The sequence below is a fragment of the Centropristis striata genome, chromosome 20 (genome assembly GCF_030273125.1).
Source record: "Centropristis striata isolate RG_2023a ecotype Rhode Island chromosome 20, C.striata_1.0, whole genome shotgun sequence".
NCBI lineage: Eukaryota > Metazoa > Chordata > Actinopteri > Perciformes > Serranidae > Centropristis > Centropristis striata.
The window spans coordinates 12,208,177-12,217,832 of NC_081536.1; the positions used below are offsets into that span (position 1 = coordinate 12,208,177).

General features: G+C 40.8%; 2 protein-coding genes across 2 annotated transcripts in view; one reads left to right on the forward strand and one right to left on the reverse strand.

Moving 5' to 3' along the window:
* The window catches only part of wdfy4 (WDFY family member 4), a 45,397-nt gene extending 43,522 nt beyond the window's left edge, over nucleotides 1–1,875 (reverse strand). The window contains exons 1-2 of the mRNA XM_059359462.1: nucleotides 1,748–1,875; nucleotides 101–358 (exon numbers count right to left, since the gene is read on the reverse strand). Coding sequence (XP_059215445.1) covers nucleotides 101–358; nucleotides 1,748–1,768 — 279 coding nt within the window. The 5' untranslated portion in view covers nucleotides 1,769–1,875. The remainder of the gene's footprint in view (nucleotides 1–100; nucleotides 359–1,747) is intronic.
* Nucleotides 1,876–3,905: 2,030 nt separating this feature from the next.
* Nucleotides 3,906–9,492, forward strand: si:ch211-223a10.1 (putative ZDHHC-type palmitoyltransferase 6). The gene is made up of 10 exons (XM_059323798.1): nucleotides 3,906–4,196; nucleotides 4,811–4,946; nucleotides 5,093–5,203; nucleotides 5,300–5,432; nucleotides 5,734–5,912; nucleotides 6,090–6,163; nucleotides 6,330–6,492; nucleotides 6,593–6,675; nucleotides 7,120–7,310; nucleotides 8,573–9,492. Exons 1-10 carry the CDS (start codon nucleotides 4,076–4,078, stop codon nucleotides 9,056–9,058), a joined length of 1,677 nt encoding a protein of 558 aa, XP_059179781.1. The 5' UTR covers nucleotides 3,906–4,075; the 3' UTR covers nucleotides 9,059–9,492.
* The last annotated feature ends 164 nt before the right edge of the window (nucleotides 9,493–9,656 follow it).

Consider the following 9,656-nt stretch of genomic DNA (forward strand, 5'->3'; position numbering starts at 1 on the left):
CCTGCAATCCATTTGTTTAAGAGTTTAACAACAAAAAAACTTCCACTTCACAAAAAAATATCAATAAAAAGGCACAGCTTCTTGTCCCAGTGGTGCATACCTGTATGTAGAGAGGGAGGACTTTGACTAGATGTTCCTCTTTCTGCTCTGAAGGAACGTGGTCACTTCTGTGGTCAGCGTACGGGCATTCGTGCACTCCCAGCTCCTGTAGTTGTTCCTTGAGCACTTGTGGGAGTTGAGGGTTCTTACAAGGGCCCTCCACCTTCTCCACCTTCAACTCCACGGAGACAGATAACTCTCCTGATGCACTCAGCTCTCCAGTTTCCTTATTGATCCTTTCCCCTTTAGCAGTCTGGTCCTGGAGGGAAAATAAGAAAGAGCCAAAAGTGAAACATCCTCAAATTGCTAAATCTTTTTTTAGATTTCTCAGGTTTACATCATACCCTTAATTTTTTTTCATCATATTTCCTTGGATTGTCTCACTTCCCCAAATAAGTTTTTCCCAAACCAAACAAGTCAGCCGTCTCGACTCCTCAGTAACCCACACAGCACACGGTGTATGAGACATCACCAGACGGCAGAACAGCCCACTGGAAGTCATGTGCCATTTTTATCAACTGGTTACAAACCTCTGTGAGGAATCTGTACGGTGTGACTAATGTTCAATATTCATTGATTGGACATACATAATGCTAGTCAATGTTTAAACCTTATCAAGCTTCAACTTCACCACTGCAGACAAAGTTTTTACCTTAGATGTTATATACCAGCAGGGTATATTCTTTCCTTTTGTCCCTTGCTATATTTAGTCAACAGTCATTTATAGCTAATAAGTCTTGTTACTCACATGTGAAGTTACAGTAATTTGAAAAGAGGGCAAGTCAGAACCTTATGCTCTCACAACATCAAAGTCCCCGTCTCCAATATTGTTGTGAGATGAAAAGACACTTTTCAATGCTTAAAATGAGATGATAGCCACATTCATTAGTATCACATGTACTGAAGCTAAAAAAAACAGATCAATCAGATTTTAAACTCAAAACTGCACAGATGAAACAAGGAAGAAAGGCAACTGTGTGTCGCTATTTTTTCAGTGACTTTTTCTGTATTAGATGCAGATTGTTAATAAAAGAATACATTTATAATAAAATTGTATTTTTATGCCTCAGACTTTTTTATTTTTGCCATGAAGGCAAAAGAGGTATCAAGTATTGTTTTTTTTTTTAATACTACGACTGTATCAAAGTTTAACATTCTGGTATGATGACAACTTTAGTGGCTGCTAAAACATCTTTGATTTCTGTGTCAAACTGTGTGGATGACGAGTCCTGCTTGTGAGGCTTTGACTAGAACATTGTTTCCTCATTACAGTGATCTTATTTTGGGTACTTCTGTTTAGTCACACACTCATAATGAACAATGAGGGACATTGGTAGTCTGCTAAACCAATACCTAGAACAAGTTAACATGTTACAGTGTAACAAAGGAAGCTCACATTCCACACAAATGTATTAATACTTTGAAGTTTTCTCATGTGAGAATGTGCACAAATGAGTGTGTGAGAGAGACCGACAGCAAGAAAGAGCGAAAGCATCCAAAGTCATTACTTACTTGTGATGTGGAAAAGCAACAAATATTCCTATTGACAATGTCAAACTGAAAACATGACAATGGGTACACTTCGGCTGCCTTAATATGCATTTCAAAAAAGAAAATCATTCATGCAACACGCGGTAAAACCTCTTACCTGTACTTGTGTGAGAGCCATCTGGGATTTTCCTAGCTCTACGAGGAAACTGTGTTGTGTTATTCCAACTGAATGAGTGGTCTGTGTCTGTTCCCATGTCAGGAGGAAAGACAAGCAGAGACCTGCTAAAACATGACTAGAACACCTACTGTGCTGACCCTTCTGTAAAACTACCGCCCCTCACTAATCTGCAACAAGCACACTGAACTTTGAACAAGCAGAGCAACTCAAATCAGCTGGCCCAGGTCATGTGCCTTCTTACTTCCTCAGAGAAGGAGAAGTGAAAAAGTGTTGTTTAGCTGGTTGGATGGGGCCCTCCCCGCACAGCTCAAAGAAGATTCCCTCTGCTTTTTATAGACCTGCCAAGATATGAATCATGGTAACAGGATCCCATGATCTTCCAAATAAGCCAGCAAACACAGCTTGTAATTACAGGTTTATGTGGGGAGATTGCAGGTTTGACTTGCAGGTAAAATAATTAAAACAAATTGTGTTTCTCTGCTTGAAACAACTGGAAAAACAGGTCAATTTTGCGTGATTAAAATGGTAAACAACCCCTTAACAGCACTGAAAGATATCTGAGTAGATATCTTTCAGTGCTGTTAAGGGGTTGTTTACCATTTTAAACGTGCTCCATAAAGCAACTTTACCAAATGAGTCAAGCATATTTTAGTCAGCCTGACTCATTTTCAATTTATTAAAACACCAATGTATGTATTGGGGTCCAGGAGACGCCCATGCAGAAGGGACCAATTGCAGCCTAAGTAGTTTTAATAGATAAAACAAAAATAAAAGATATAATGTTTGCATGGGTCCTACATTAAAGTATCACACAGTCAGGGGGGTGTCGTCACTCTGTAAATCATTTTGAAGAAAAGCTGACCCTTTCCTACAGTTTTTTTCTTCAGGTGACATTAATTACACAACTAAATGTTATGACAGGACATACGTTAAAATGGTATTCTTGGGGTCCCCAGTAGGTAATCCTTTTATGTTAAAATGTTTATAGTTCAAGCTCAGTTAATACTAGGAACTATGTTGAATTTGTTTTATAGAATCAAATCAGCTGAAAATAAGTCTGTTTTGGTTAACTTTATGAAACAGGCCCCTGATTTTGTGAAATTTTGGACTGAAAGACTAATCAATTTAGCTAAAATAAATTAGTTTTTTATTTTTATTTTTTACATTTGGTGTAGTTATTGGGCCTTCATTCATAACTACTGAATCAGTGTGGTTTGAATACTTGTGGCTTGTGACTTCACTGAGATTGGGAAACTACTACTATGTCTGTATTGGTATTGAAAATAAACGCAGTGCTAACTTAGCTAAACAGCGCCATCTTGTGGGATTTCATGATACAAAAATGTGCTGACAGTAGCCAGATCAAAACTCAACAAAATAAAATGTATACAGCCTTATAACCTTAAAGACAATAAAACATTATGGCAGGTAAAGTTAAGGTGTAACCAGCGACATTAATGATGCAGCCACGCTGGTGTTAGTATTGCATGCTAAATCAGTGGCTTATTTGGGCGCTAAAATTGAATGCATCATTAATGTGACTAATTAAAGCTTTACATAGCATGAAAAGCCTACAAAGAATTATATGCGGACTAAGGGTAAATACAAGTTACCATACAACTGCTGTTTTCACTCATTAACGTAGATACCTGCACAGGAAAAAGCTCCATGGCGTGCTACCCCACATCTTCAAGCCATTTTATCACTGTCTGGAGCTGACTTCCAGAGCTTTGGCTCGCATTGTTTCCGCAGCGTTTACTAACTTTTAAAAGCTGACAACACGTGGATACAATGACGTTTATCCCGTCCGAGCCAAAAAGGTACTCTCATTTCAGACAGTGTCGCAAACCCATACTGCAGGCTAATGTGGGGCGAAATAAATTAATAATAAATAAATGTATCGCGAAATAGGGAGTTTAAAATCCACATATGTCTAAAGCAAAAATGTACAAAGAGGCTCTCTAATTAGTTGTTTCAAATATTTGCCCCAATATCTCCATGATCTGTATGACTGCTAATTAACGTTTAGGAGTTACCATATTTATAGGGACCACGTGTTTCGTTGACGCATGGGACGTCACTCGACATGTGATCCCGCTGCAGCCAATGAGGTGTCCAGGGCGTGGTCAGCCTCAATCAGTTTAGCACAATGAAAGCTGCCCGTTACTTTGCAGCGAAACATGATCTCTCTTCTCGCCTTACATTATGATGTCGTAGCGTTTCGCCCGAGCAGCTGATTTGTGTTTCCTCTTGCAGTTTCTGTCGGTGGAAGTGTTGGAAGGCTGTTGTTGCAGTGCACCCATCATCATGCATCCGATCCCTGTGTGCTCCGATAGCGGTGGAGACATATTTGACTGTATACAGAGAGGAAATATTGAACAGTGTATACAGTTTCTTCAAAATGACCGATCTGTTCTCAAGGAGAGAGGTAAGTGGAAATAGGATATAACAAAAATATTGATCTGATCACTGCTGCTCTTATATTTACAGCATGTTTGTAAAACTGCAGGCCACTACTTCCTACTGTGTTCCTGTCTGCATATGCATAGTATTTAGCCTGCCTCTGTTGGTTCCTGATTTTTTTTTTTCATTTTGAAGCCTAAAGAGTGCTGATCAACGTTGTTTTCCAATGTAACAAACCTGTTATACACAGTTATATACTTGTACTTCACATTTTGTCTTTTGAAATCTGTATAGGTTATTTTTTGTAAATATTATAGCAATGAACAAGTGCATTATGTTGGTTTTAAATGATCACTTTAAACTTTGCCTTGCTCCTGTGTATCCTGATGTGATTTTGTCACAAAGCCAAGAGGAAAACCGAAACCTGCTGCACTCATTCTTTGAGATGGCCTGGCACAAATCTAGATGGACAGATCCTGTGACAACACAGCACAAAGTCACATTGTGCCAAAGGGAACCCTAACCTCGAGTCCAGACAGTTTCAGTGATCAACAGGCTGACGGGCCGTGCATTTATGTCAGGCCCGTATTGTTAGTCACGGAGACTGCAGATGTGATGTGCATGTTTGTCTCCATCCAGGCTGGGGTGGGTTCACCCCGCTCCACTACGCAGCCCTCCATGGTAACCGCGGCCTGGTTGACCTTTTCCTCAGCAATGGTGCTGACCCCAACCTGACATGTGATGCTGGACAGACAGCCTTTCATTTTGCCTGCAGGTGAGCAATAGTTGCATATTTAGGTCTCTAGTGTGAAACAAAAAATGAATGCAATGTCTGAATTCACGCCTGGATGTGAGCATCATGCATCTTTATTCTGCGCTTGACCCTGTGTAATAACAGTGGGTGCTTTTAAATCTCACCAGGCAGGGGAACATCTATATCATACACCAAATGGTGCAGTATGGAGCTGATTTGCGCCTCATAGACCTGCAGCAAAAAACATCACTGCATCATGCAGTGACTGGGGGCAGCATGTAAGTAACAATTCACAAACTCATTAGTTTTTTCTTGTATTTGGCTACACACAAAAATATATCAAGCTTGCACTAACTGGTTGCTATCATTGCCAGTGTTGCAGTGCATTATTTGTGGGAGACAGGAATGTTTCGGTTCTCAGACACAGACATGTACCAGGTGACGCCCCTTCACCTGGCAGCTTCTACAGGCAACACAGAGGTGGTCCGGTATTTGCTCAGAGACAAGGTATGATGGTTATGTTGACCAACATAAATGATAGATCTTTTTTCATTGTTTATGGTGAGTCAAATAAAGAGGATTTTTAAGGGTAGCTATTGCTATTGCTAACCAACCCAGAACCCAGGCAGCAATAGCCTGGCAAACCCCACAAGGTTAAAATAGTGTTTATGTCAATAGAATCTTGTGTCTTAAACAAAAATTTTAAAAATTCATCCAAACTATCCCTTAAAATCTTTAAAAGATGCTTTTGTGAAACTAGGCCCATTGCAGATATCTTTGCACCTCAACTGTCCTGTTTTCGTCTCAGAGATGTGCTGTGCATGCAGCCGACCAGCAGGGAGCGACAGCGCTTCATGTTGCAGCAGAGAGAGGCGGAGTGGAGGTGTGCTGGACACTGCTGCAGAAAACAGGATGCGGGATGCTCTATCTGAGGAACCACAGCGGCCTCACACCACTGGACCTCAGCAGACAAGGGAAAACATTTAGGTGAATCTGCTGTCTCTAGAAATCTCTGGAAAAGCACTGAGTAGCAGCCCCCTGCATGGTACCCTGACATCCCCCAGTACCTTTAGATATCCAGTATTTTCGCATTTCCAGATGACTTATTTCTCTTGGGATTCTGATGCTGATTAATACATTGCTATACTGTGTATTTTTCTCCAGACATCAGCAACTCACCAAGCTACTGAGTCGGTACATTAATGAGCCAATACACCACAAGCCCACAGAGTCTGAAGGTGAATATTACTCTGTAGTTCTGACCTTTCATTTAGAGATGAAAACAAGTATGATTATGATGATGACAATGGTGATCATAATAATTAAATGTGCTTTTTCTGCATTTATATATCAAGTTTTTTCACATATATGTAAATGTTTGTCTCATGTGTCTTTTCTTACCAGCTCTGTATTACTGGACACTGTTTTTTCCGACCATAATGGGAGCTGCTATCCTGCTGATAGCAGCCACGTTGGGAGGTTATGGTGGGTTAGCTTGTGGCTTGCTCTTCCCCTGGCTGGCCAGAAGCATCTTCACACAGTACCACCGCATGACCACATACCAAAGGTTTGACAAAAAATGTTGTACACGTGAAACGTTTAGTAAGTCAAGATATTTCTATGTTTGTTATATCTCTCTGTTGAGATAGCATCCGTCTTCCTTTCAGGTTACCAAACCCGATATACTTGGGAACCCTCATTGCCGGCTTGTTCCATTCCCTGCTCTGCTTCTATGGAAGAATGATGCCTAATATCCTTAATAAATGGAGCACACGGAAGTGCTGCATCTCAGTATGGATACTTCCATTAGTACACCATGCAGTACACTGTCTATACTATTTACTTACTTAATTTCTACAGGGTAATGTTGTCTCAAAACATAGATGTTGTACTGTTGTTCTTCTTCTTTTTCTTTTGAATGGTAATTGTAACCGCACGGAGCATTATCACTAACTTTCGACCGTGATTATGGCCCACCAAATATCTGCCAGCTTGTTTGCTCACTTGACCATTGTATTAAAAAGAATAGGATACCTTTGTGTATCCTATACCTTTTTGTACCCTAATGTGAAAATTGTCAAATTGTCAGTTCTTTCCTTGTCTTCTTGCTCACCCAAATATACACAGTAAGGCAAATGTTATCTAGGATTTTGTATACTGATATGAAAAGAGTTCATCCTTAACCTTTTTGAATGTGTGTGGCAAACCAGTGCTCTGGTCCAGGTGTCAATGGTCCACTTCTCTCTGGTCCTGGGTTTGTTCTGTAAGGTTCTGACTCAGGATCCTGGGACACTGGACAGAGCAGATGCAGATCCTCGCTTCTCCTGTATTGCTGACCTGGTGGAGAAAAACCAGAGCCCTCACAGGTTCTGCCCATACTGTGAGGTAAGATATCTGTACTGGTCATGATTCTGAGCGCCCCCATATCTGCCTACTGTATGCAGCTGGTTATCAGTCTTGATCTAAAATTGTACACAGAGCAGTTCAGGGTCCTACCCTTCAAAAAAGCTCAAACTTCTCAGATGTCATAATGAATCAATGATGCGACGATTAAATGTGATGAAATATTCATGGTGATTAAGTCTCTGCCAGTTTATTTTCATCCAAAAGATGCAGATGCCTTGCGTGTTTTTGAGAAAGGTTGCTGTAAAGGTAAATGTATAATGTTTAACCTATTGTCGGGTTGTTAACAACAGGAAAACAAACAGTGATGCAACACCCCGTACTCATCCCAGGTCACCAAATACTGCAGCTTTGTATCATACAAACGTTATGGTGCCCTGTGCCTCAGTATCAGCACCACACGTCATACCGGGGAGCGGGGGGACTATGGATCTCCATTGACTTTGTATTGAATGAAGGTGCCTTCTTGTAAATTTCATCCACTAGCAATTAGCAGGAAAATGGTGAAAAGCTGCTGTGTGTTGCAAACTTGGTTTTTAAGATCTGACAAACCAAAAAACTGGACTTTTAAGAGGACAAAAGTGGATATTAGCTAACATAAGATTGTTAACACATAGCTAACATTAGCTTGCTACCAGCCCGCTTGTCCTTTCTGGTAGACAGTATGCCAAAATAATCAAACAATATGTTTAAATCTACCAGTTGTATCTAGAAACACACACTTTGCAAGTGTTTCAGCTCATGGTTGTCTAAAAGTTAGCATTGTAACTGCTGAGTTCTCACGTCTATATATACGTCTGTATCCACTTTCAATTTTGGCAGTTTATAAAAGCTAAGGTCTGGGTTCTTTACCCTGTTGTAGTACATTCTACTCCACAGCAGCTTTAAGTAATTTTTCTGTTTTTTGCCACTGGACAAATTCGACAAGAAGGCTCCTTCATTCAATGCAAAGTCAATGGAGAATGATGGATTGTTTTCCCTTCCGGTGGGGGCTTATGTGCGCTCTATTGGCTGGGGATTACACACCCACATGGGTCTCAAAAGAGCCCATAACACAGCAAAATAATAAGAAAAGAGAAAATACAGGCAGAGGGCAAAGTCTCTGCTGAAAGAGACACAACCACACACTTCTTATGGGTCATAAGTGATGATTAAGAGGTTTTATTTGTGTATGAGTCTATACATTGTTGAGGAAATTGTAATTCATGAGCTACATCACCACCCTGTTTTTGCTTTCCTCCTAGCTGTTTGCGCCCGACTACACTAAACACTGCAAGCTGTGTGATGTGTGCGTTAAAGACTACGACCACCACTGCCTTTTCCTCAACCGGTGTGTCGGTCGGGGTAACCACCGCCTCTTCATCTCCTTCATCCTCTCCATGGCGACTGCCCACATCCTCTTTATCGCCACAGCAGGAAGTTTCCTGCGTGATAGGATGTATTTCGTTACTCTCAGCTGGTCAGTGTGGCTCTTGTTGTTCGGGGAGGAGTTCTGGGTTGTGGCCATGACCGTTTTGAATATGCTGACGCTGCTCTGGGAGGTGTGGCTACTGATAGAGCAGTTCGATGCCATCGCAACAGGAACAACCACCTACTTCAGACAGTGCGAGAGCTCAGCTCGGCAGAGGTCACTCGCACAGCGCTGGGTTATTGTGCTGTCGTTCCTGCTGGAGGGTCGAAAACGGGTGGGCAGTGGACAAAAAGAGGACCAAACTTCAATAGACATTTAAAACCGTCCGTGTGTCTTGTCTGCGTCTCCTGATTGTTACATATTCCACTTGCTTCTGAGTTTACAGAGTCTTTGGTGTGCACTCAACCTTGTGATAATGTCCCCTTTAGATCCAGTAACCCTCCAATGCCATTTAACATGTTGTACTTGAATGCAAAATATGAATATATCTCAATATTCTATTTTAATAAAGAGTAGATTCATCATCACATCTCGCAGGATAGCTACCACTAACAGTATAGATGTTCACCTAGTTTTTAGAAATCTCACCGAAAACTTTTAAGATAACAGTGTTCTGATGTACCCACTGGTTTACATTGTTCTGTGTAAAGTATTCGATATTTCCCAAACTGTGTTTTAGCAGGAAGCGCCACAGAATGAATGCTTACATTTACACATTTTTATATTCCTTATCAGCAACGTTTTTTTTTTTTTTACACCATTGTAATTGTGAATAAAGTGTGTCATCTGTGAAGCGTCACTCAAAGTTGTGAATATTTCTGTAGCAGGTCCTGTGATTAGCTGGTGATAATGGTTAATATCAGGTGCACTGAAAGGCTTTGTTCCTAACATAATTTCATTACCTCTCCGCCCTGCTC